Source organism: Arvicola amphibius, chromosome 3 (genome assembly GCF_903992535.2).
Source record: "Arvicola amphibius chromosome 3, mArvAmp1.2, whole genome shotgun sequence".
Taxonomy (NCBI): domain Eukaryota; kingdom Metazoa; phylum Chordata; class Mammalia; order Rodentia; family Cricetidae; genus Arvicola; species Arvicola amphibius.
Window position 1 is genome coordinate 29731298 of NC_052049.1, and position 26644 is coordinate 29757941.

The following is a 26644-nucleotide window of genomic DNA, read 5'->3' on the forward strand; positions in this document are numbered from 1 at the left end:
TCTTACTGGGAGGTTGAAGCAGGAGTGCTGTCACATGTTCAGAGTAACTATAGAGTGGGACGCTATTTTTCAAAGAAGTTTAGGGAAATGGCTCAGCAAGTAAAAAACAACTTGTAAGGAAAGCTGAAGATCTGAATTTGATTCCTGGAACCCACCAGATGTGGTAGCAAGCATCTGTAACCTCAGCACTGAGTGAGGTAACAGGATAGTGGGCCAGCTAGCCTGAGGTTACCAGCACAGCAGCAGAAACAAAGGAATAGCCAGTTAAACAAGGTGGAGGAGAACAGCCTCAAAAACTGTCCTCTGATCTCAGAACTTGTGTGCTCTCACTCTGCATACACATAAAATCTGGCATCATAGTAATTAAACGATGATTATCAAGATCAAATGAGATTTGTTCCTGTGATACAAGGATAGTTCTGTGCAAAAATGAGCACGGCACACCATACTGACTGGTTATATCCTCCCAATAGAATAAGAAAGACTTAGGCAAAGCATTTCACGAATGTGACATTAAGATCATAGGCAACAGAAGAAGTAGACATAATAAAGGAAACAACACAACCGGTGGAATGGGAGAAAATATTTGCAAACCAAGTATTTATCTGAAAGAAACTCAGAGAACTCAGAATTTAACATTTAAAACTTCATTATTTAAAAACAGAGTAAGAACTTAAGTAGAAACTTCTCCAAGAAAGAAAACAAATAACTATTAAGTATATGAAAAAAGTTCCATCTGTGCCATTACTGGTCAGACAAGTCATATTTAGCAAGGATCACTGCATTTGTGAAGAAGGTGTCAGGGAAGTAGAAGACGGGATGATGAGAAGTTGGAAGTGAGTGTGGCCACTGTGGAGGATAGGAAGCATTCCAGAACTTAAAGTAGAAACACCATCTGTATTGGACAGTTTCCAGGGGAGGAGAGTTGCTTTGGCTCGGTTCAGAGGGTGTAGTAAGGCAGAGCACCTTGACCCAGTGCAGTGTTGAAGAAGAGGCCTGCAGTGACAGCCACTCTCTTGGCTGTTTGTAAGCGAGAAAAGACCTTCCAACCAGCCCTTTAAAGTCAGTTCGTTGTGCATTTATTGAGCCCTTTGTATGCAATGTGACTGAAACTTGGTTGGCATATAAATGTTCCTGTCCATGTTTGACATGTCCACCATTTCAAGCTGGGCAGTGGTGGTGCACGCCTTTAATCCCAGCACCTGGGAGGCAGAGGCAGGCAGAGTTCCAGGACAGGTTCCAAAGCTACAGAGAAACCTTGTCTCGAAAAACAAACAAACAAACAAACAAATAATTCAAACAGTTGAAGCTGCAAAAAGTCTGCAGGGTGGATAGAATAACTAAGGCCCGTCCCTTTAGTAGTCCATTCAGCTTTGAATAAGCATTCTCAGGATCCAGTCTGAGTAACATGCCACCAGCTGGGGGCCAGGCTGTTAACACATGAGCTTTCATCTTAAAGCCACATCACATATAAACCAGTAGTTCCACATCTGAGCATCCATGCAAAAGAAGTGGCATCAGGATCTTCAGGAAGTTGTGCTCCTTGGCCAGCGAGATGGTTCAGTGAACAGCAGATAGAGTGCAGGCCTGACAACCCGAGTTCAGTTCTTGGAACCCACCTTTGACCTCCACAGGCACACCGTGACACATCTACATGTTCAAATACCATGCATACAAACAATAATTGGAATAAAATTTATAGTGTTCTGCCTGTGTTTGTGCCTGCACGACAGACAGAAGAGGGCGCCAGATCTCATTACAGATGGTTATGAGCCACCATGTGGTTGCTGGGAAGTGAACTCAAAACCTCTGTGGAGGAGCTGGAGAGATGGCTCAGAGGTTAAGAGCATTGGCTGTTCTTCCAGGAGTCCTGAGTTCAGTTCCCAGCAACCACATGGTGGCTCAGAACCATCTGTAATGAGATCTGGTGTTCTCTTCTGGCATCCAAGCATACATGCAGACAGAAGACTGTGTACATAATAAATAGATTTAAATAAAGATTTATTTAAAAAAAAAAAAAACCTCTGTGGAAGAGCAGACAGTGCTCTTAACCTCTGAGCCATCTCTCCAGCCCTTACAATTTCTTTAATTGTATGTCTACATTCTTTTTAGGACCATTCATAGTAGCTAACATGTGGAGATGACCTAAATGTTCATCAGCAGAACACTAAATGATAAAGGGAATTTTTATGTACACAAAATAGGATACTGTTAAGCCTTTAAAAATTCTGCTGTATGCAACATGAATAAACCTTGAAAACATGTTAAATTAAGACAGTTAAAGATAAGTGAGCCGGGCGATGGTGGCGCACGCCTTTAATCCCAGCACTCGGGAGGCAGAGGCAGGCGGATCTCTGTGAATTCGAGACCAGCCTGGTCTACAGAGCTAGTTCCAGGACAGGCTCCAAAGCCACAGAGAAACCCTGTCTCGAAAAACCAAAAAAGAAAGAAAGAAAGATAAATAAATGATAAAATATCTACTTAAATAACTTTCTGAAATGGTCAAACTCATAGTTGAGGGGTGGGGGTTGGAGAGGTGGCTTAGCAGCTAAAAGAGTATTGCTTTTCCATAGACCCAAGTTCAATTCCCAGCTCTCCATCAAGTGACTCACAACCACTTGTTACTCTAGCTTCAGGGAGCCATTGTTTCTGGCTTACACAGACACATAATTTAAAGTAAAGTAAACCTTAAAAAGTATGTGGCGTTGGCTGGAGTGGGCTCCTCAGGGCTGGAAGGGGGAGCATGAGATCTTACTTGGTAAGTAGGCTACTAATTGTGATGATGAGGATTGTGGAAATTTTCAAAAATGACAAGAAGTAATCAAATCCCTAGTACTTTTTTCTTTACTGTGCATTCTGCAGTTTGAGTTGCTGTGAACTAAATGTACTGTGCATCTTTTTACAGGGGTCAGCAAAATGGCTTTTCGTCACTTGATTGAGTTCACGTACACAGCAAAACTAATGATACAGGGAGAAGAGGAAGCTAATGATGTGTGGAAAGCAGCAGAGTTTCTACAGATGCTGGAAGCTATTAAAGCCCTTGAAGTCCGGTAATGGTTACTTCTTTAGAAATGCTAACTGACAGTCAAGACTGTACTGTGTCATAGCGTTAAGTAGTGATGTTCTGAAACTAGGAAAATTTTGAATATTGATTATGCCTTCCATTTGCATTGATTTCTCAAGTAAAAACTCATTAAAGTAAGATTAAAATAGCATGCCTGAGTCAGGTGTGGTCACGCACACCTTTAATCCCAGCACTCAGGAAACAGAAGCAGGCAAGTCTCTGAGTTTGAGGCCAGCCTGGTCTACAGAATTGAGTTCCAATACAGCCAAAGGTAAACAGAAAAACCCTGTCTTGAAAAACCAAAAAATTAAAATAAAAAGTAAAATAGCATGTCTAGGCAGGTCTTCAGGGTGGTCTCTGGACCCTCAAATTCTTTAGCTGGATTTGATTGATAATTATTAATACTGGGAATAGTAATAAAAATCAGTAGGCTAGATGAGGGTAAGTCATGGCTTACCAATCAATGACTTCTTAGTTAAAGTTGTAGTACCGTGAGACACCATGACTATGGCAACGCTTAAAAAGGAAAGCCTTACATTATCATCATGGTGGGAAATCTAGGAGCCTCTGCAGGCCAGTTCTATTACAGCCACCTCAGTGGCCAAATTAGAGCTATTGTAATCTAGATGTATTTCTATAAACTTGTTATATACTCCATCTGACTTCTGATAGACCCACTACAAAGGGAAAAGATAGTGTTCAGTGGTATTGTAGCGTGAGACCATTGCTAAGGAGTTACCACTTGGTATTAAAACACAGAATTTCTTCTGTGTTTTCAAAAACTGCTAAAGGATACAATGAGCAAATCTCAGCACCTTCATTGGGAGCAGTGTAAAGGGTAAGCTGAGGGCTCTGGAGTTGCTCTAGGTTACCCTAGCTCTGTCACTGACCTTAACCAAGTATACTCAGCCCATCAGATGATACAGCGATGCAACCTCCTACAGAGGATTGTTTGTGAGGCTTAATGCCTGTAAGTGCACATAGCGGTGCATGCCGTGTAGTAGTGTAATGTGTGAGCTAGTACTTGACTGCTACCGCTGCTACTATTTGGATTTCCCCTTCCTGTTGTTTGTTTTTATAAATAATTAGTTTTAAAAGATTATTTCTTATTTATTTTAGTATAGTCCATTAGCATATCAACATACTTTTGCAGGTTGTTTTCCTGCAGGAACAAAATTATTCATTCCAACACACTGGTATGGTTTAGTCAGAAGATGAAATTGGGAATAAATCTAGGAAAAACTTGAACTATAATTGTTCAGAAGTATCACTTTTTAAATTTTTGTTGTATGTATGTGGATGTTTTGCGTGCATGTATGTCTATAGCATGTGCATGAGGTGCTTCCACAGGCCCGAGAGGACTACAGTTAGAAATGTTTTTGAGCTGCTGCCATGTGGGTGTTGGGATTGAACCCAGGTTCTGTGGAAGAACAAATAGTGCTCTTAACTTCGGAGCCACCTCTCCAGACGCCAGTAACATTTCTTTTAGTTAATATGACAGTTCACAATTGAACTTTTCTGACAAGAACTTGGTGTGTCTCTGTTCTGAAAGCTAACACCTGGTACGTAGCGCGGAGGCGTTTGTGAGTGGGTGCCAGTCCACACCAGCGCAGATAGATGATCCGAAATTGATTAGCAAGATAAAGGTGTGCGTGAGGCTCGTACATAGACGGCACAGTTTCAGATTTGTGTCGTGTGGGAGCTTTTTCCTGTTTACAGTCATGAGTAGCATGTGGACACTAGACAGCAGAAAAGTGGAGCACACGTCTGAGTGTACGTGTTTCATGGTGCAGGTGTGGAGGTCAGAGTACAGTTCTTGTAGTTCTCACTTTCTCCTTGTTGTGGCAGGGTCTCTCTCTTTAAACTTTTACTTAAATTTTTAAAAGAAAAATCACTTCATTCTAATTAACACACAAATAAAAAAACCACCACTTTAAGGAAGTATTCAAATAGTTGCCCACTTCCAACTATCTCTGCTTTCTCTGTTCTTTGCATTTGAACCCACCTGGCCCGTAGCACATGGGGTCCTGTTTCTGCCTTCCATCTCCCCATAGTGGGGTGCTGAGATAAAAGGGGCACAGCATATATGTGGCTCTTTGGGGCCTGGGACTGAGTGGTTGCATGGTAGTACTCTGCACGTGTGTAACTTTCTAAACTTTCTAGAATATGTCGGAAACCTTTAAGCATCTCCTGCAAATATCCCATTTCCCAGTTTCTTTTTGTTTTTTACGTCAGCTTCTTAGTAGCCATAGTTGGTAATGCTGAGTAATTACATTGACAAGTGATCATTACAGATTGTTTAATAAATGCCTTGTAGTTAGCATTTCAGAGTCAGTTTTAAGGATCAGTGAGGTTGGGTGGCTTAAAGAATAAAGGGACTTGCCACCAGGGCCTGAGGTCAGTCCTAGACACACACATGGTTCTGACCTGTGCTGTGTATGTGTCTTCCACCCCCATAAATAGACACATGCACAGTAAATCTCCAAGTCAATTTTAGATGTATCTTTGAATTAGCATTTGTATATCTATCATGGTGATGTTAATATTTATGTATACTCTTATCCTTTGCTTGGAGTACTTGTTCATTAGTAGTCTTTACAGGTTTTTTTGTTTTGTTTTGTTTTGTTTTGTTTTGTTTTTCCAGACAGGATCTTTACAGGTTTTTTGGTTTTGGTCACAGCCAGCAGTGTGTTCTCTAAAGTCTTGCCTGACTGCTCTCTGAGCAACTTGGCGCTTCTGCACTTGCTAAGTTTTCCATTTAAGCTGTAATCATTCTATCGTTTCCACATTTTTTTGCATTAGACATCAACTTCTTTGGGGTGAGGGATTATACATTTTTTCTTCTTGAGGCATTTAGTAAGTTTGAAAAGCTACCAAAAATGGGTTTGGCGATACCCAGTAGTGAGACTACTTCTTTCTTTGTCTGACAGATTCAGATGTCTTCTTTTTCCATTCAGCTGTGAATACAAATCCACTTAACAAAAGCCTGATAGATTCACTTTATCCCTATTATTTAGAGACTGCTTTATTAGTTTCTGTAATCAAACCCATGAAGATAAGACCTTGTATATTAGTGGAAAAATTAGAATTCAACATTTGTAGACCATCTTGGCTTTACAGTTTCTATACAAGGCCAGCTCAGCATGTTAAACTGGGATATTCTCTTCTGAAGTAGACAACAGCTAAAGTTCCCAAAATTTGAAATTATGTCTATAATATATGTATGTATGTGTATCTGCCTATCTATGTACATATATATGAAGCAGTAATGGAAGTATGATATATAGCAATAGCAACAGCAGCTTTGTGAATTATGTATGCACCTGAACAGAGATATCCATCCAGCATGCCCTATTTTACTCCCCAAAGGTAAACCCAAATCCCAGAAAAACAGCTAAGCTTTGTTACTGTTGTGGTTCCTGCCACCATCTTAGTTCTTTTTAAGCTTCTCAGTCATCATCTCAAAAGGAGCATCTAAAGTAACACCATTAGAAACAGAGTGGTTACACACAGTCACTACTATGTAAACAGAAGAACTTCTAAATTAAAGGTTTATTTTATTTTTGTGTATGTGAGAATGTAGGTCATGTCTGTGTCACTGAGATGGCAGCAGAGACTGACAAAGGTTTCAAATGCCCAAGCTGCTGGAGGTACAGGCAGTTGTGAAATGCCTACCATGGATACTGGGAGCCCAACTTGGATCCTTCTAGAACAGTAGAGCTCTTACATGCAAAGCCACCACCTCTGCAGTCTCTAAATGCCCTTTTTATGTTTCTCTTTGGATCAGAGATCTGGGTTTGCCTTGGTCATACTCATAATTAAATGAGCATTAGAAGGCTGGTTAAGAGCAACTTACAAGTTTACCTCAAACACTTGCACTAGGAAAGGACGTAATTAAACAATACTTAGTTCCTTCCTTTTTATTTATTTATGTATTTATTTTGTTTTTTTAAGACAAGGTTTCTCTGTGTAGCCCTAGCTGTCCTGGAACTAGCTCTGTAAACCATGCTGGCCTCGAACTCACAGAGATCCTCCTGCCTCTGCCTCCTGAGAGCTGGGGTTAAAAGCACATGTCACCACAGCCCAGCCTGTTTCTTCCTTTTCAATAAAATGGTTTTTACATCTTTCAAAATAGAGGTGTTCTCTTAAACAAATGACTAGACAGTGTAATAATTTAGTTTAAGTAAAATTGATACAGACTTCAGTTTGTTGCTAAAAATACCTGAAGTGATTACAGTGAGCTGATGTTAAAATCCTTCTTAGATAGTTAAAGCCTGCTGAAATGATCTTTCAAAATTTGTATTACTGGGACAAGTGTCTGTCACCTGGAAAAGGAGTATAAATTAATAACTAAGTATTTACTTTATGGGTTACAGGTTTGGCAGGCAAGTCCCCAGTGCTGCAAAAACAAACATTAATTATGTAAGTTTAATGGGCTAGACAGTTTAAGAATAAAGGTTTAGTTTTGGTTAAATTTACTTCTTAAAAGAACAGTTGATGGGTGTTTTATTTTTTGGCAGACAAAGGTATATACAGTACTCATTTTAACATTTACAAGAAAGGAATTAGGAATATGGTGTAAAGTGGTACTGAGAACTAGACTAGACACTAAGGCCTTATTTTACATTGTTGAAATAACAGTAACACTCAATTGAGAAATGCAGTTGCCCTATGGATTTTTTTTTCATTTTTTTCCTCTTGATGTGTAATTTACATATGATACCCATTTGCCCATCTTGATGACATAGTTGGCTTTGCTATTATTTGTTTATTCTGGTCTTTCTGGTTTTTTTTTTTTTTTTTTTTTTTTTGGTGGGGTTGTTTTTTGAGACAAGGTCTGTCTTTGTGGCTCTGACTGTCCTAGAGCTTACTGTGTAGACTAGGCTGGTTTCAAACTCTTAAGAGCCTGCCTCTGCCTCCCAAGTGCTGAGATTAAAGGTGTGTGCCACTACCACCCAGCTTCCAGTCAGCGTTTTATTAAATCAGTATGAGTGACAAATCTTTACAGTGTACAAAAGCATTATCCCACAGCACTTGATGATGACAGGTTACAGTCTCCCTCCCCCATCCACTAACAGCTGAGAGGACAGCTCTGTGGAGCTGATCTCTTCCTCTGCCTTTACACGGATCAAACGGAGGCCCCATCTTGCTCAGCATGTGCCTTTATCCACTGAGCCACCTTGCCAGCCCAGCAAACATTTTTTTAAAGAGAAATAGTTAATATCTTATACTTGTGTTATCCATGCAGTATATAAATGAATGAGGTGACTTTTTAATAAAGCTTTGTTTGTATAAGTTGCCCTTAGGTCAGTTTGCTAACTCCTCTAATGAACATTTATTATTCTGATAAGAGTATGTATGTGTGTATAAGTCTTATGGTTTAATTTTGTAAAACTTGAACCACATTTATTGTGTGTGTATGTATGGGGTGGTGCATGCGCCCCAGCACAAATGCCAGAGGTCAGAGAACAAATTGGAGAAGTCGATTATTTTGTATTGTGTGGGTCCTGGTGTTCGAACTCTGCCGGGGACCAGCCTCTAGAAAAATACCATTTGTCAGCGTGGGTGTGTGGGGATTTAGAAATACAAGTAAAGAATATGAAGATGCGTGAAAAATAATAAAACAGAAACCATAGAATAGTACCTCGAGGGCATTCAGTGAAAACTGAAGTCACCTGTGTTTAATTTTTCATATGCTTTTATACCCTAATACAAAAGGAGGAAGAAGGCAACAAAAGATTTCTTTAACAGCTGGGCAGTGGTGGCGCACGCCTTTAATCCCAGCACTCGGGAGGCAGAGGCAGGTGGATCTCTGTGAGCTCGAGGCCAGCCTGGTCTACAAGAGCTAGTTCCAGGACAGGCTCTAAAAAAGCTGCAGAGAAACCCTGTCTCGAAAAACCAAAAAAAAAAAAAAAAAATTCTTTAACATGATACAAAGGACAACTCAAACAGTTAGTTGCTTTAACACTTTGAAACACACGTCATTATTAGTATTTTGTTTAGGCAGTGAAGCTACCCTAGACCAAGTACCATTCCCCAGATAACCTCATATTACAAAAGAAGGAGCAGAAGTACTCTTTCATATCTTGACCATCTGTCAGGATGGAATGGATTTACTTGTATGAACCATCTTAATGTCAAAAGAACCAAGTAACCACATCCTGATTAGTACGTGTTACTGTACTAGTCAACAGTTTTTAGCAGCCTCCAACTCTGACCATCAGACAAGGTGGAAATAGGCTCACATTTTTGGACCTTCACAAAATTCACGTCATCAGGCGTGGCAGCAAGCACCTTAACCAGTTGAGCCTTCTCATCAGCCCTTTTTTTGAAGTTTTAATAAGGCTTACTCTGATAAATATGTGTTACATCTGTAGATATCCAACCTTATTTAAAGTATGTAGTTTGAAGGGGCTGGAGAGGTGACTGTCAAGAGCACTGGGTGTTTTTCCAGAGGACCCAGATTTGATCCCTAGCACCTGCATGGTGACTCACTCATTCGTAACTCTCGTTCCAGGGTATCTCATGCTCTCTTCTGGCTTCTGTGGGCACAAGGCAGGCATGTGGTGCATGGGTATAAATGTAGACAACATAAATTATAAAAGCAATGATTTAGGGACTGGAGAAATGACTCAATGATTAAGAGTGTTTGCTGCTCTTGCAGAGCACCTGGGTTCAGTTCCCAGGGCCCATGTGATGGTTCACAGCCATCCCTTTCATTCCAGGAACATTCTGGGAACATTTCAGGAAATCTGTTTCCCCCTTCTGACCTCTGCAAACACTATGCATGCATGTGCTATACATACATACATACATGTAGGCAAAATGCATAAAATGAAATGATCACGAGTAATAAAAGTTATTTAAAATATGCAGTTTTAACATACCCATAAACCATCATCACTGTCAAGTTAACGAATATGGCACTCTTGTGTTTCTTCATTCTGTAATCCAGTCTTATGATCATAGCAGTCTATTCTTACCACAGGTCCCGACATTAACATTTTCTAAAATTTGATAGACATATATGGTAGGTACATACTTACCTAATTTCATCAGTTTTGAAATTCATTGATATCATTATAGACATTATCTTTATCTACCTTACACTCTGAAACAGGAAAGACTTTGTTTTCAGGATGTTGTGTGTATAAACAACTTTGTAAGCAGATCCAAAATAAAGGGCCATCTGTGTCTTTGTAAGTCATGTAACAGCCTGAGAGATCCATGAAAAGTTGATTCCTAGAAAATACTCTTGTTTCTATATTATCTTGGCTTCTGGTAATTTTTTTCTCATAATTAACCTCTTAATCACTAGTCACTCTGATCTACCAGCAGGAACTGTGACCTAGTCCATTTATTCAGTTGTTCACGTATTAGGCTTATTTAAGACTACTATTAACAGAATTTGAGTAAACATCATTTGCCCACCTTGTACTTACAGATTTAAGGCCTTCACTAGGGACACAAGTTGTCATTGCCTGCAGCTCAGAGAGAATGCTTGACTCTGGCTGTAGTGTTTGGATGGCGCTCAGTCATATTTAGTCTTTCTTATTTATCACAGACACCTGAATAGCCCCTGAGTGGTGGTTGTCCATGTTGTGATCCTGGGTTCTGAAAGATTTAATGGTTCTCCCACATATCTTCTGGATGTACAATACTGTCTCTCCAGGTCCCGGGGTTTGATGCTTGCCCCCCACCCCACCCAGTGTCCTAGTATAGCAACCGTAGCCTACTCTGTTCCAGGTGTTAGTCATCCACTCCTACCCAGAACTTGCATAGGAAATGTTTCAAGAGCATTTTTACAAAATTTAGAGACCCACTTGGCCTCATGTGTGCCATTATAAATGAGCTGATTTGTTCTTATGATATAAGATGGGTCGTTCTAATAACAGAATCCGGATAACTAAACTAGAATTAAGTTTGAATCCTTTAAGCCCATATTTGACTATCTCCTGGAAGAGATAACTACTTTGTCCCAGAATTGCTGTTGGAGAAAAGTAATGTCAAAGACTATCCAGGGCAAAATCCTAAATTGTCTAATTAGGTTTACAGGAGCTTCCCATCTGTCATCTTCATTACTCAGGAAGCAGCTGAGAAGAAGTGACCCCTGTGTGGGGACAGCTGAACTTGGCCATCAACCTGCCTTACTCAGATTTTTGGACAAGGAGGAGGTGAGGGAAGTTGAGTGGGAAACTATTTGAGTCAGTGTTTGAGGAGGTTATTGTAATAATTTGCATATCAGTATCTGTGGGAGGTAGGAAGCATAAGAGACTAACCTCTTTCTATTATCCAGTTATTACAATGCTTTTGTGATCTAAAAGAGGCACCATTTTCAGACTGTAGCTAGTCCAGGAAGCCAGGCGTGACATGGTATTCATGGAGCGGTTCTGAGCCTTGAAGCAGCTGGTTGGTCAGACTGGAGCAGCGGAAGAATAACTTTAGAAGCTTATCAGGGTGAAGCCACGACACATAGCTCCCAGATCAGTGTCAGTCAGTAAGTGGTAGCATCCTGTGTGCAGCCACATCACATCTTCACAGTAAGACAGGTGCTCTCTTAGGAGGTAGCGGAAGTCAGATGTGAAGTCTACATCAGAAAGAGCATCTTTTCCTTTAAGTCCAGTCTGTGATAACAAATGCATTAACACATTCAGAATGTTGGCTCTTGATGTAATGGTGGCAGTCTGGGCAAAGCAGACTTGTTTAATAGACTGCTTACAGTTAGTCTTATTGAGAACAGCCATTTATAATCGTGGACCTCTAAATGAGTAACTCAGGAAGTTTGCAAAACCACTCTTTTCCCTGTGATTGCGGCTTTGGAAGTAGGTGTCTTGAGTGCGCCCTGCCTTTCAAGTTAGCTCACCAAATAGTTAAGCCACTGGCAACAGCTTGTGTGTCAGTAAAAATATAGCAAGATAAATCATGAGGAATGTTGGCAAGAGCTGTGAGGACAGCCTACCAACCTTAGCCGCTATGTGTGTTTTGACTTTCATAAATCTGGTTGAGGCTGAGCACCTGCAACAGAAAGCCAGCTACTTTGTCAAATAAGCATTTCTTCCTGACTGACCAAAAATACTTGTGGGACACTTGTTACCATATTAGTCTGGTAACAAGTCTGGTTGACTCGATACGAAATGAGACTTTTAGACTGGCAGACTTCAACTTTCCAAAGGTTGGGTGTCAATTCCAGTATGTGACCAACAGCATGCTAATTGCTTCTTTTTAGAGGAATTGTAGCTTACAATTGTGACGAGGATCTCAAGTCTAAATCCTCAGTCTTTGACTAGAAACTGCCTTCCTTTGCCCGAGTTCCTTAGTTCCCATGTCTGTAAAGATTTTTGCTCCACCATGAATTTTGTTTTTCCTTAAAGCAGCTGAAATCAGGATAGAGGGGAAGGGAGAAGGTAGAGACAGATGTGGGCGGTGACAGACTGCCAGTACACAAGGCACATCTGCTTTTGTTTCAAGCACCCGAGAAGCTGCATGTTTTCAGCCCACCTAAACACCTCTGAAGCAGTAAGAAATCTTTGCTTTTTAAAGAGCCCACCCTGGGCATCTGATGCCCCTGTTGTCACAGTACTGTGTCTTACAGGCTTTCAGTACTGTATCTTATAGCCATTCCAGCAGGAAGATTGGCAGTGGGAAGGCAAAGGTGGGTGGGCGGGCCTCTGGCTAAGACTTTTTCCCTTGTTTTCTAGAAATTTAATAATTTTAGTTCTCACATTTTAATCTGATTCAATTAGAGTTCTTATTTATAAATGATCTGAGTTTAAAGGTTGAAACTTTCTGATCCACATACCAGATATTCCATCATCATCACTTTGTTGTTGTTGGGTTTTTGTTGTTTGTTTGTTTTTTGAGACAGGGTTTCTCTGTGTAACAGCTCTAGCTGTCCCGGCACTCGCTCTGTAGACCAGTCTGGCCTCAAACGCATAGAGATCCGCCCGCCTCTGCCTTCTGAGTGCTGGGATTACAGGTGTGCAGCACCACACCTTTGAGTCACTCTGAACAGTTTTCTTTTCAGAAGTTAATTTCATAAGTATTTGGTTTTGGACTTTGTCGTGTTCCATTAACCTTTCCATATCTGTACAATATCATCATTGCCTTAATTGTTACAGCTTTTAGGAAATCTTAAAATTGATCACTATAGGCTGTCCAATTTTGTTTTCTGCCTTCCACATAAATTTAGTTTATTTTTTTCAAAGAATTCTATGATTTTATAGATTTTAGTTTAATTTTTATTTTCATAGTTTTTTTTTTAAGCTCTTAATTTATACTTTTCAGGAACAAAGAAAATTCGGCTCCTGTAGAGGAAAATCCCACAGGGAAAAATGTGGCAAAAAAAAGAAAGATTGCAGAAACTTCGAATGTTATTACTGAATCCTTGCCGTCTGCAGGATCAGAGCCTGTGGAAATCGAGGTGGAGATTGCTGGAGGCACGATTGAAGTAGAAGATGAAAGCATGGAAGCTTTGGAGGAGGTGGCTTCCGCCAAGCAGTCTGTAAAGTACATTCAGAGCACAGGCTCCTCGGATGACTCTGCTCTCGCACTGCTGGCAGACATTACCAGCAAGTACCGCCAAGGTGAAGGCAAGGGACAGCTTAGTGAAGATGACTGTGCGCCCGACCCCATAAGCAAACAGGTAGAAGGTATTGAAATTGTGGAGCTTCAGCTGTCACATGTGAAGGACTTGTTCCATTGTGAGAAATGTAACCGTTCCTTTAAATTGTTTTACCATTTTAAGGAACACATGAAATCACACTCCACTGAGAGTTTCAAGTGTGACATATGCAATAAAAGGTATCTCCGCGAGAGTGCTTGGAAGCAGCACCTGAACTGCTACCACCTCGAGGAAGGTGGGCTGAGTAAGAAGCAAAGAACTGGGAAGAAAATTCACATTTGCCAGTACTGTGACAAACAGTTTGACCACTTTGGACACTTTAAAGAACACCTTCGAAAACATACAGGTAATTAGCAAATACTTTGAAGTATATTTTTTCTACATTCGCTTGAAGTCTAAATCCTGTGTGTTTGGTTTTTCAAGACAGGGTTTCTCTGTGTAGCTTTGGAGCCTGTCTTGGAACTTACTCTATAGACCAGGCTGGCCTTGAACTCACAAAGATCCACCTGCTTCTGCTGGGATTAAAGGCGTAAGCCACCACCGCCCGGCTGAAATATTTGATGCTTTAAATTACAAATCATTGTCAACCTGAAGATGATTGTCACTCTTATGTCTTCCTTGTTTATATTCTTCAAAGAAATATGTAAAACATTTATTTGCTAAGTATCATGAATTATTAAATCCTAATTATAGTATGACTTTATTCTATTTTTGTTTCCCATGTTAATGTTACATAGACATATTTATAAGCAATCTTAACATTTTTATATTTTTTTCTCCTTTTGGGGGGGCATACATTTAATTGTCTTGAGAGTGTGTGCTGTAGTCTGGGTATTGAGTGGACATGTGGGTATGTGCATACCTAGTGTATGTGTGGAAGCCAGAGATGAATGAATCTTTCCTCGGTAATTGCTTTTCAACTTTATTTTTGGAAGCAGAGCCTCACTGTTCTGACTAGTCATGGAGCTTCAGGGATCTGCCCGCACTCCTCCCCCTGGCCAAGTGCTGGGGCTCCATACCCACACTGCCATTCCTGGTTTTTTACATGGTGTCTGGGGTACAACTCAGGCCCTGTTGTCTGTGCAGAAGACAAGTTACCTCAAGAGGTCATAATATATTTTTGAGCCAGAAAAAGAGTCATCTGTGTCTGTCGTCCTTCACCTCTCTTAGTGGCAACTATCTCAGGACTAGTGGACAGCCAAGGGAAGTGAGGCATACTCTTTCTTCTAAGAAGAGATCCCAGGAGGTCTTTCTTTGGTCACTGTAGTTCTGTGCCATTTTCCTACCCTCCTACCCCCACACACATTTGATTCCTTGTCCTTGCTTTAACTCCCTGAGCATTCCTTGCTAGATTTCCTAAGTCAAGCACAGGACCTACTGCCAGTGACTTAAATTTTTACTAGGCTCTAAACCCCATATAGTAAGAGAAAGCAGTTACTTCAAGATGCTAAGGGTTGGATTTCTAGACATTTGTGCCCAAGTCTTGTTACATGTAGACTCCCTCCCTCCCTCCTTCCCTCCCTTCCTAATTATCCCACTGCCCAAAGTCACTTGTAGCTCACTGATAGAAATTGAGGAATTAAATGCACCCCAGTGATGATGACTCACAGGAAAAGTAGTGTGGGAACAGGTTTTCAAGCAAAAGAAGACACAGACATAGAGGAAAGCATGAAAGCAAGTTGTTTGCATTACTAGTAGAAGGGTGGGTGACTGTAGAGTTGGGTCAAAGTAAGATTGCTAGAGCAAGCCACCTGGGTGACATATGGGGGATCTACAAATGGTTTATGGGCAAAATAAGTGTGAGCAGTGAGAGAAGGGACTTCTATCCTGTGCTTTTGATTTAGCAGTGTGACTATAGGGCTGAAGAACTTCATGTGAGATATCAAGTTAACTTATTTGACTTTATTAGTTGTAAATTCTAGAGCCATATGCTCACTGTAGGGTCCATTTAGTACAGAAGCAAGCTGAACGAACGAACGTTGCCTTGTAGGCTTAAATATGGAAGCAGAAGGGTCAGGCTTCGATTTTAGAGCAGAGACTGGCACAGTAGGTTGATGTGAAATAAAACCTGCTGACTGATGAAAAATCTTCTGGAATAATCTTAAGAGTGGGAGATGGAATAACTGCAGCATTGGTGAAAAGAGCCAGGGCCCCCGGGCTTTGGTGATCTCTGAACTTCATGCTCAGTGACTTTGTGACTGGCGGAAGCCAGCGAAGGGTGAAGGAGAATACCAGACATTTGAGTAAGAACCTTGAGGTGACTTCAACATGTTTTTAAGTAGTTGTTCCCTACTTTCCAAGGAGAATCAGAAAATAAAAATCACAGTTGAGTTCTGGCTTCAGTCCTGACAATTACCGGTTTGATGAACATGTGGGTCATTTTATACTGAGGCCCCTTTCTTTGTGTTAGGGGTAATAGTACACATCCCACAGATAGACTGAAGTTTAACAGTCTACATGTCTTTCAGAAAAAGTCAGCTGTGCAGTGGTGGTGCACACCTTTAATCCCAGTACTGGTGGATCTCTGAGTTCAAGCCCAGCCTGGTCTTCAGAACAAGTTCGAGGACAGCCAAGGCCACACAGAGAAAAAAGATTTATTTATTTATTTATTACAACACGTATACTGTTGCTCTGCATGTCTGCCTGTAGGCCAGAAGAGGACACCAAATCTCATTGCAGATGGTTATGAGCAACCAGTGCTTTTAACCACTGAGCCATGTCTCCAGTCCTCTTCTACATCTCTTAAAAGTAGCTCCTGGCTCCAGGGAATAACTTAACTGGAGAGTATTGCTTGGGCATACAAAGCACCTGGCACTACCATTCGGGGCAGGGCAGGGTCAGTAGGTCAGTGGTAGAGAATGTTTGCCTCTAGCCTTCAGGCATATTCCCGGCATTATCAAGTGACCATAAGCACACACTTCTGGGAATAAAAGTGCAAGTAGCAGATTTGTACCATTTCATTTTAGACTCACCTTTCTTTGTTTTTGTGGGATTTTGTTGTTTTTGTTGTTTTTGGCAAGTTCTCATTATGTAGCTCAGCTGATCTTTTGCCCCAGTCTCCCAAGTGCTGGGATTGCAAATGAAACACGAGGTTTTTTTTTTTTTGTTTTGTTTTTTTTTAACTGTGGCTACATATTTTAGTGCATATCGCTGCAGCTCTGAGTAAACACAAGGTTTCACTAGAGTTTGCCACTGGAGTGGCATAGTAAGCATCCTTGTACATTTATCTGTCAACACATGCTCATATAATGTAGTTTGAAAGGCTTTTTATTGCAGGTATGTGTGCACTTGCCACCACATGAGTGGTGGCGATCAAGGAACAGCTATCAGGAGTTGGTTCCTTCCTTCTGCAGTGGGTTCTGGGGGCGGAACTCAGTTCATCAGTCATAACGAGTGCTGAGCCCTCTTGCTGGCCTATCTAATTATTTTTTTAAGAACAGAATTTCCAGGTTAAAGAAAATCTTGGCAAACATCAGATTGCTTTTTATTCCTCCTTCACTACATACGTATGAACACTTGTGTGTGTCTGTGTGTAGCATTTGTATGTTTCTGTGTAGGTGTGTGAATGTGGTACATGTGACTGAGTGCACTTCTGTGTATATGCGCTGTGGAAGCCAGACATCAACTTCAGGTGACTTTCTCCACCTTATTTTTGAGTCTAACTGACCCTGAAGCTCACCCACTGGCTGGCTGGCTCCAGAGAGCTACCTGTGAACACCCTGCTATGACATCAGCTCCAGGGCAGAAGTCCCAGCTGTGCTCTCCCACAGCTGGGTTCTTAGGTGAATGCTGGGTGCAGACTCAGGTCTTCGAGCTTGCACTGCTGGCATTTTCTGGGCGTCTTCCTGAGCCGCTCATATTGCCTTTTCAAAAGGCTTATAGATTTCACTGGTAGTGAAAAATTATAATAATTTTTTATATTTTTATAATAATTTTTTATACTGATAAAACAATCATTTTGTTGAGCATATTTCTCAGTGTTTCTTGAATTAAAAAGTTCTCATATCAACACTAATTCTGGGTAATAAGATATTGCCTAATTTTTTTTATCATGTGTAAACTATACAAAAGCTATATTGACTTTATTGGGAGAAGAACTTGCGACTTGGTAACTTACGTCAATCTACATGAATATTTTGGTCATATATATCCAACATGTCCTTGTTACTGGGGTAGTGAAGTCTCTGACGTCTAGGTTCTGTGCTCCACAAACACTATGCTGTCTTTGAATCCCCATAATCTTGCTTGACAATTGTTGTTCCTCCACGTCCAAGCCTGCCTTTCAGCTCATCCTTCCCCATCAGTTTATTGTAATATTTCTGATTTCTCTCTTAACCTGAACCTTGTCATATCTTTTCATGCATAGAAGGCTCCTACTTGTATTTATCCTTCCTTGTTAGAGAATAGTGCTGGAGAAAATGCTGTCTCAGACCTTAATTGAGGCAATTTCTTGCCTGATAACTTTTTGTAATGGCTTCTCCAGATTCGTGCCGTGTGTATTCAAGGCCCTTCCCTCCACTCTCGAGTTAGCAGCTCTCTTTTTACCCCACCTCTCCAACAGCTTGATTTTTCTCCAAAGACCAATGCTGAATCTTGCAACTTGAAACATGTCCATCTTTATTGCAACCCTTCTATCCTTCCCCCGCTTCCCCCCACAGAAAGTTAAAGATAGTGATTTCTCACTGATTAGAAATCTCTTCAGTCCTTTTTCTTCTTAAAGAGTGAGTGTGTGTATGTTTCTGGAAGTTGAACCCAGGGCTTTGTGCATGCTAAACAAGCACTCTACCGCTGAGCCACACCCTCAGCCCTATTATTCAAAAAACTCTGTTTTTACTGTTGTTCTTCTCATTAACTGCTCCATTCTGGCTAAGCCTGGCCTCTGATCCCACTGTACTGCCGACTACTCTAATTTTCCTTGGTATCCTTTGGCGGCTCTGTTTCCACTGTTGGCTCCTCTATCTGCTGTCTTACATGGGGTTTCTCTAGAATCTGTTCAGGATTGTGTGGTTATATAGTACACTGAGCGTTTTGATCCATCTTGGAAGTATTCATTGCCACTGGAAATGACCCTTTTATCTATGTATCAGTCCATTCTGTGTATAGACATTCTCCAGAACCGTCTATACAACTATCTCCTGGGAATCTCTACTCTACTTTGAGTGCCTATTAAAATTCTTTTTTTAAATTTCTCTCTTTTTAAAAATATGTATGGGTGTTTTGCCTGCATCTAAGTCAGTCTGTGCACATAGAGGCTAGACGGCATCTCCTGACACTGGAATTATTAGATGGTTGTGAGCTGCCATGTGTGCTGGGAATCAAACTCGGGTCCTCTGGAAGCTGCTTAGCCATCTCTCTAGCTTCTCATATATTTTATTTTTTGAGACACAGTTTCATGTAGCTCAAGTGGCCTTGAATTCAGTAAATATATTGTCCAGGATGATCTTGTACTTAAGATGTAACTGCCTCTCCCTCCCAAGTACTGAGATTACAGATGTGGACCCCCACACCCTGGGTCTTCATGCTATTTTGCAAACACACTGACTTCATGGTCTTTCCCTGCATCCCCACTTGACACTTCATTTAAACGCCTGCACTCTTGGTTCTTGATACTAGGTGGCATGCTAAGCCAGAGATCGGGAGTCATAGTCAGTTACTCCCTCCTTACTCACCCACTCTGCAGTGCTATACTTGGGCTCTGGCCAAAATCAACTCCCTTTGGTCTGTTCCAGGCAGAATTGCCCTGCCTACATCTATGCAGCATTGTCCCTTAGCTCAAATCTCCAGTGATTCGGATTTATTTTCATGACAGTGTTCAAGGCATCAGCTTATTGTTTTGTTAGAGACAGAGTCTCACTGTGTAGCCATTATTGGCCTGGAACTTAACCATCTGAGCCCTCCCTAGTGCTGGGATTGAAGGTGTTCACCACCTTGCTTTATTACTTTTTGAGACAGCATCTTGCTGTGTCAAGCTCAGAATCTTCTGCCTTGGCCTCTCCTAAACTGAGATTGGGGATCTGTGCCTCCCTGTCCTTATTATTTTATTGTCGTCACCTAAAGTATTATCTGGTACATGGTAAGTGCAAAATAAAAAAGAGCAGGTGCTTAGCGAAAAGATAGGTCTATATTTCCATCAAGCAGAGATTGTGATTTTTATCTAAGGAAAAATAGTTTTAGGTATGCTAAAGTACATGAGTTATAAATTGTGTTCCCCTTCTTAAGAATGTGTTAAAGGGAACATAGGGAGACCGTATTTTAAAAAAAAAAGATAAAGGAGCCGGGCGGTGGTGGCACACGCCTTTAATCCCAGCACTCGGGAGGCAGAGGCAGGCGGATCTCTGAGTTCGAGGCCAGCCTGGTCTACAAGAGCTAGTTCCAGGGCAGGCTCTAGAAACTACAGGGAAACCCTGTCTCGAAAAAAAAAAAAAAAAAGAAAGAAAGAAAGAAAGAAAAAGGAAAGCCGTGTGTGGTGGCACATGCCTACATTCTCAGCCCTGGAGAGGCAGAGGCACACTCAGAAGAGTGACCATAAGAGTTTGAGGACAGCCTGGTATACATAGCAAATCCTGCCCCCCCCACCCCCCCACACACGGGGAGGGGGGAAGATGAATATGATCTGGGTTTAGGGGTACACACCTTTAATCACAGCACTTGGGAGCAGAGGAATTGGAGGCCAGCCTGGTCTACAAAGCGAGTTTCAGGACAGCCAGAGATACGTAATAGACCCTGTTTCAAAGTTAGCCAAAGGTGTGCCTCAGTGGTAGGTCATTTTCCTGACATGCATGAAGCTTGTGTGTGGTTCAATCCCCAGCACTGCAAAAGAAAAAAGAAAAAAATTAATAGCCTTTGCTGATGTGCTCAATTTATCAATGTATTTTTTTTCTTGCAATAGGTGAAAAACCTTTTGAATGTTCAAACTGTCATGAGCGGTTTGCTAGAAATAGCACTCTCAAATGTCACCTCACTGCATGCCAAACTGGAGTAGGGGCAAAAAAGGGAAGGAAGAAGCTTTACGAATGCCAGGTATGTGTGGGTGTATTTTGTTCTCACAAGAGGAACTTACTTGCAGTCATTAGAAGTGCAGCGTAAATAGTCTTTGACTCACAGGGTTGACTAAGAAGTTCTTGACTTGACAGTAGTACAAAAAGCAGTATGTGTTCAGCAAAAACTTTCTTGGAATTTCAAAATCTGATCTTTTCCTGAATTAGTGATACCCAGTAGAATGTTCTCTTGTGACACTGGGCAGCAGCAAACCTCAGCTCCCAGTTAACCATGTGGTCACAATAGTGATCAAAACTGATCCTCTCGGCCGGGCGGTGGTGGCGCACGCCTTTAATCCCAGCACTCGGGAGGCAGAGGCAGGCGGATCTCTGAGTTCGAGGCCAGCCTGGTCTACAAGAGCTAGTTCCAGGACAGGCTCTAGAAACTACAGGGAAACCCTGTCTCGAAAAACCAAAAAAAAAAAAAAAAAAAAAAAACTGATCCTCTCGTGGCTGGGGTCCAGTGTGTGGCCTCAGAGCAGCTGTAATCTGGGCAAAACCAAAATTGTAAAATTCTTAAACACTGAGGTTTTGTTTTGTTTTCTAGCTTGTGCAGCTCTTGCGTGCACCTTTGTAGGTGGCAGTCTCCTGTTGCACTGCCTGCTTGTGTCACTGTAATGTCTGGTAGGGTAGGTGGAGCTCATGCCTTTTTTTTTTCTTTTTTTTTTTTTTTTTTTTTTTTTCTTTTTTCGAGACAGATTTCTCTGTAGCTTTTGGAGCCTGTCCTGGAACTAGCTCTTACAGACCAGGCTGGCCTCAAATTCACACAGATCCGCCTGCCTCTGCCTCCCGAGGGCTGGGATTAAAGGCTGGGATTAGAGCCACCACCACCACCCGGCAGCACATGTACTTTTGATACAAGTTGCTGTGGTGAATCAGCATGCAACTCTGAGTCAGAGTTTGTTCTCAGGCAAACAGCCGGGAAAAGACCTGGGAGTAAAGAAAAGGCTGTTTACTTTGTATGGGTTATTAGGGTGTTTTGTTTTGTTTTGGGGGGGGGAGCAGGTTTTGAGACAAGATTTCTCTGTAACAGCACTAACTACCCAGGAACTCACTTTTAAGATCAAGCTAGCCTCGAACTCAGAGATCCTCCTGCCTTTGTCTCCTGAGTCCTGGAATTAAAGGTGTGTGCCACCGTCACCTGATGATTATAGAATATTTTTGTTTGTTTTCATTCAGCCCTAGATGATCAGTGTTAATAAGTGTTCCCCTAAATAGTAGTCTGAAACCACAGAAGTGCTTATGGACGTGCAGGTTTAAAGACAGTCGTAGCCCAGGCTGGCTGCAAACTCATTTAGCAGCTGAGGGTGGCCTTGAATTGTGATCTTCTGTCTCTCGAGTGCTGAGGCATGTTCCACTACACCTGACGGGTTTTGGGGAATAACAGGTTTGGGTGCTCTAATTTATTTACTTATTGGCAGTTGGGCACACATGCTGCAGTGCGTGGAGGTCAGAGGACAATTTACAAGAGTTTATTCTCTTTTTCACCATGTGGGTGCCAGAGATTAAACTAAGGTGCGCAGACTTAGTGACTCATGCTTTTACCATTAAGCTATCTTGCCTTCCCACAATTAGTTATTCCTACCCATGGACACTCATTAGCATCTGGGAAAGCGACAGGGAAAGCAGGCAAGATAACAGCTGTGTCTCCCCTGATTAGTATAAATTTTTGTCCCAAATAAAGTAGTGGGTCTAAATTTTGAAGCTGTGGGGAAAACTGTAGTATTGTTACTTTATATTTGATACTTAACAGGGAACAATGTGAAAATGTTTCCAGAATCTAGTAAATTGTTAGGTGAATGGGCTGAAAGATCAAATGAAACCAAGCGTGTGAAATAGCTTTGCACTTGGTACACTGGAAACTATATTCAAAATATTTTTGTGATGGTCAGTTTACCAATGTGGGTGGTAGTGTTTTGTGTGGTTTTTTGTTTGTTTTCTTTTCTTTTTTTTTCCCCATTTCTAGGGATTAAACCCAGAACATCCCATATATTAGGCAAATACTCTTACCACTAAGCAGTACATTCAGCCTTTCTAGTCTTTGTAAGTTTTGTTTTGTCATTGTTTGTCGATGCTTAGGATTAGACCCGTACAGCGCCTTGTTTATGCTTGGCAGATTCTCACTTAGATAACCTCAACCCCGTAGTATATCTTATGGAGAATAAATGTATTCACATTTACTTCAGTTTGATTATAAGTATTATTAACATATTATGTTTGGTGATTTCAGGTCTGTAACAGTGTGTTTAACAGCTGGGACCAGTTCAAAGATCACTTGGTAATACACACTGGAGATAAACCCAACCACTGTACTCTGTGTGACTTGTGGTTTATGCAAGGAAATGAATTAAGGAGGCATCTTAGCGACGCTCACAATATTTCAGAACGTATTGTGACTGAAGAGGTCCTTTCAGTAGAAACACATGTCCAGACTGAGCCAGTGACGTCAATGACAATTATAGAGCAAGTTGGGAAGGTGCATGTATTGCCACTGCTTCAGGTCCAGGTGGACTCAGCACAAGTCACTGTGGAACAGGTCCATCCAGATCTGCTGCAGGACAGCCACGTGCACGAGGCACACGTCAGTGAGCTTCCAGAGCAGGTGCAGGTGAGCTATCTGGAAGTGGGCCGGATTCAGACTGAAGAGGGCACCGAGGTGCACGTGGAGGAGCTGCACGTTGAACGGGTGAACCAGATGCCGGTTGAAGTGCAGACTGAGCTTCTAGAAGCGGACTTGGATCACATGACCCCCGAGATCCTGAGCCAAGAGGAGAGCGAGCCTAGCCACGCAGATGCTGTTGAGGCTGCCATGGAAGATCACGAAGATGATGAGGGGTTAGAGACCAAACCAAGAGAGTATTCCCAAGCTGAAAAAGCAGAGAATGACAGAACATCTATGCCGGTTTTAGAATGAAATAACAATTATATTTTTAAATTTACATTTGGGGTAAACTGATGGGCGGTGTGACCTTAAGCTGTCAGATAAGTGGACCAAAGTTAAAACTACTTCCTGTTGTGCTGAACTGTTTCTATGGAAACAGACTGATGTCCTTCCTTCCTCTTAATGCCACAGAGTGGGAATATTTCTCATAATGAGTAAGAGCTTTGAGAAGTATATTTCTGGTAACTTAAATGGATTATATTCTTATTATATAGTTGGGTACGAATGCATCTATTTTCATTGTGGTAAGGGTCTCCGTATTCTCTTCCCCAGGTCATCTCCTTCCTAAATTCTTTGCATATTATAAAATCATATAAACCATTAGAATACGTATCTCTGTATTCTAATGCATGTTAGGAAACTGAGTGTGTAGGCACCACAAGGCTGCATGCGGGAAGTGCATTGTTACTGTGCAGTTAACATTTGGGGGTCTGGCTGGCTTTATTTTGAACAACATTCTTGTCTATCCAGTGGTTACAAATGCTGTCTCCGAAACAGAAATGGTGGTGGCAGAATTTCTAGGATGTTAAAAAAGGAAGAAAAAAAAACCACCCTTGTGCCTTTTCAAAACCAACAAAACTTCAGTAAAACATCTCTGGTTCTTTCAAAGTTTGTGTTTTAAGGAGCATTGTAAACTGCTCTGGGACTTGAAATTTTTGCTTATAATGACAACTACCAATTCTTTTTCCTTTAAGTTACATTGAAAAATTTTCATTTAACGGCAGCTGAAGGGCCATTTTCAATTGGAAAATTCATTTGCATCTGTGGTAAACTTTATTCTGATGAGAAGTTGCACTAGTATTTTACCACCAGATGGGAACCAGATGAGCACCATTTTAAAATTAATGTATTTAAAATAAAGTACAGAGGAAAGCATGTATATAATATATCAGGCTTTGTTTTGAATGGACTCTTTCCCCCAATCCTTAATGTAAAGATTTTTGTGCTATAACTTTTAAAGCCATACAAATAAGAGTGCTAAACTGTGGACTTAAAAGTAGGTGTGTAAATATTTTTAATCAGTATTACTTGGAAAATAAAAACATAACAACCACAAAATCAATATGCTATTTTCTTTACCTGTTATATACTGGGAAATATTTACATTTTAAAGTAAACTTTAAAATTATGTGTTCATGACTCTTTTTCTTTTTAATGATTCCATTCTTCTGTATGTGTGTGTGCTTTGCTTGTATGTATGTGCATCATGTGCATGCCTGATGCTTCAGAAGCCAGAAGATTCCTGAACTGGAGAGATGGTCATGGGCATCCACATGAGTGCTGGGAATCAAACCGGGTCCCCTGGAAGAACAGCCAGCATTCTTAACTGCTGAGCCTGCTCTCCAGCCCGTTTGTAGTTTTTAAAGGCACAACAAGAAGTAGTATTTTTTTAGTAGTGCCTATTTTAAATTTTCTCCACTTCTACGAGTTTAAAGGATCAGTCCAAATAACACTTTTGATAATCCTTATATTTGGTATTAAATGGTACCAGATCACAAAGTATACTGAAGAGGTGTTTGAAGTTATCAACAGACTGAGATAGGAGTGTGAGAGTTGTTTGTATTAAGCTCAAACCTTAGGGACATAAGGATGTTTGCTCTGTTTTGTAGTGAGTGCCTACTGCAAATAAAGCTCTTTTATATTTTCTTAGAAGTTAGAAAACCCTGAGGAGTTGTGACGCCTGTGTTTCAGACTGAGCTGTGGGTGTGTTTTAACCCTGACGTGACCGCAGACCCGTTGGTCACCACCTAGTGAACAGTGAGGCAAGGTAGGAAAGCTTACGTATAGTAAGGGTTGTGATCACAACAGAGAGATCAGAGGCAAAGGCAGCTGAAAGGGTTAAGGTTTCCATATTTGGCACATGAGAGGGCTAGCTAGAACTCACGTTCCTTTCCTAAGAGGCTAGCACGTTCGGAAGGCAGCTGGATTTGACTGGAAACGGAGGAAGACAGCTCACTGGGACTGACCTGTCAGGTGAATAGTGCTTTGCGTCTTGCAAGAGATTTTGCATATAGCAAACTCTTAAAAACAGATGTATATTCGCTCCACATAGTAAACTGGGTGCTTATTCCTAGAGGGTTTTCCCACTTTCCACAGGGGCTTTACGCTTGGGCCTAGAGTGTGGCGGCAGATCTGTGGGTACAGCATTTGCATTAGACCTTATGTCTCCCCTACTCAGCGAACGGTAGTTCTCAGACACCAACCGGGTAGGAGTTCGGCAGTTCAGTCCTGATGACCCAGGCCTAGAGCAGAATCCCCCAAATTAAGTACTTTACATTTAATTTGCATCTTCAGATTAGCATGAGTTGCCTGAAGTGACAGTGTGGTCATTAAGATGTTCACTGGAAATAGTCACACTGCCTCACTTCAGAGACATAAAACCAACTGGCCGTGAGAGTTCATGCTCAGCCAACTGTGAGTTGGGTGTTTCCACGAGCCCCACCCCAGAGTTCACTAAAACACGAGGACCAGAAGAGACGCGTAACGAGGGTGAGGATGTGGAGTTCCGTGTTCCGTTCGCCTCCTCTGGCACACTGATGTCTTCACCAGCCTGCGGGCCCCTTATCTGAAGCTTTCGGGACCTGGACTGATCGTTGTCCATCTTTGGTCACTGAGCTCAGTTCTATCTCCAGGTCCTCTGCTTTCTCAGGCGGTCTGAGCGAGGCTGGTAGCATGGCTGCCCCTCTGATGACCTCAGCATGGTCCCCGCCTGTAATCAGTTCTTTAGTACAGGCCGGTGAGGCCAAAGGGTTGGCCTAAGTTACAGAAGACATTTATAAAGTGGGTTTGGATTTATTTATGCCTGAGGTTTAGCGTGCATTGCCTTGAGTGACCATGTGAGGTCACTAAGGAGTTCACTTGAAAGTAGTCTTAGAACTGATATGATATGGGTGTGAAAAGAGGCCTGGAAGCCATTAAGGCTAATATATTAATTACATTTGGAAAAAAAGACCTAGGCAAAATGTACGGCATGTGCAATG

The 26644-nt window shown here is 41.4% G+C and overlaps 1 protein-coding gene across 8 annotated transcripts in view; it reads left to right on the forward strand.

The window, feature by feature from the left end:
• Znf131 (zinc finger protein 131) overlaps positions 1-24803 on the forward strand; it is a 35318-nt gene extending 10515 nt beyond the window's left edge. For 5 of the 8 annotated variants that reach the window (XM_038323727.1, XM_038323726.1, XM_038323723.1 and 2 more), the window contains 4 exons: positions 2906-3050; positions 13349-14031; positions 20575-20705; positions 22953-24803. In XM_038323727.1, coding sequence (XP_038179655.1) covers positions 2906-3050; positions 13349-14031; positions 20575-20705; positions 22953-23636 — 1643 coding nt within the window. In that variant the 3' untranslated portion in view covers positions 23637-24803. Of the gene's footprint in view, positions 1-2905; positions 3051-13348; positions 14032-20574; positions 20706-22952 lie in introns of those variants that run through there. The other 3 variants (XM_038323728.1, XM_038323729.1, XM_038323730.1) reach the window with 3 other exon arrangements.
• The last annotated feature ends 1841 nt before the right edge of the window (positions 24804-26644 follow it).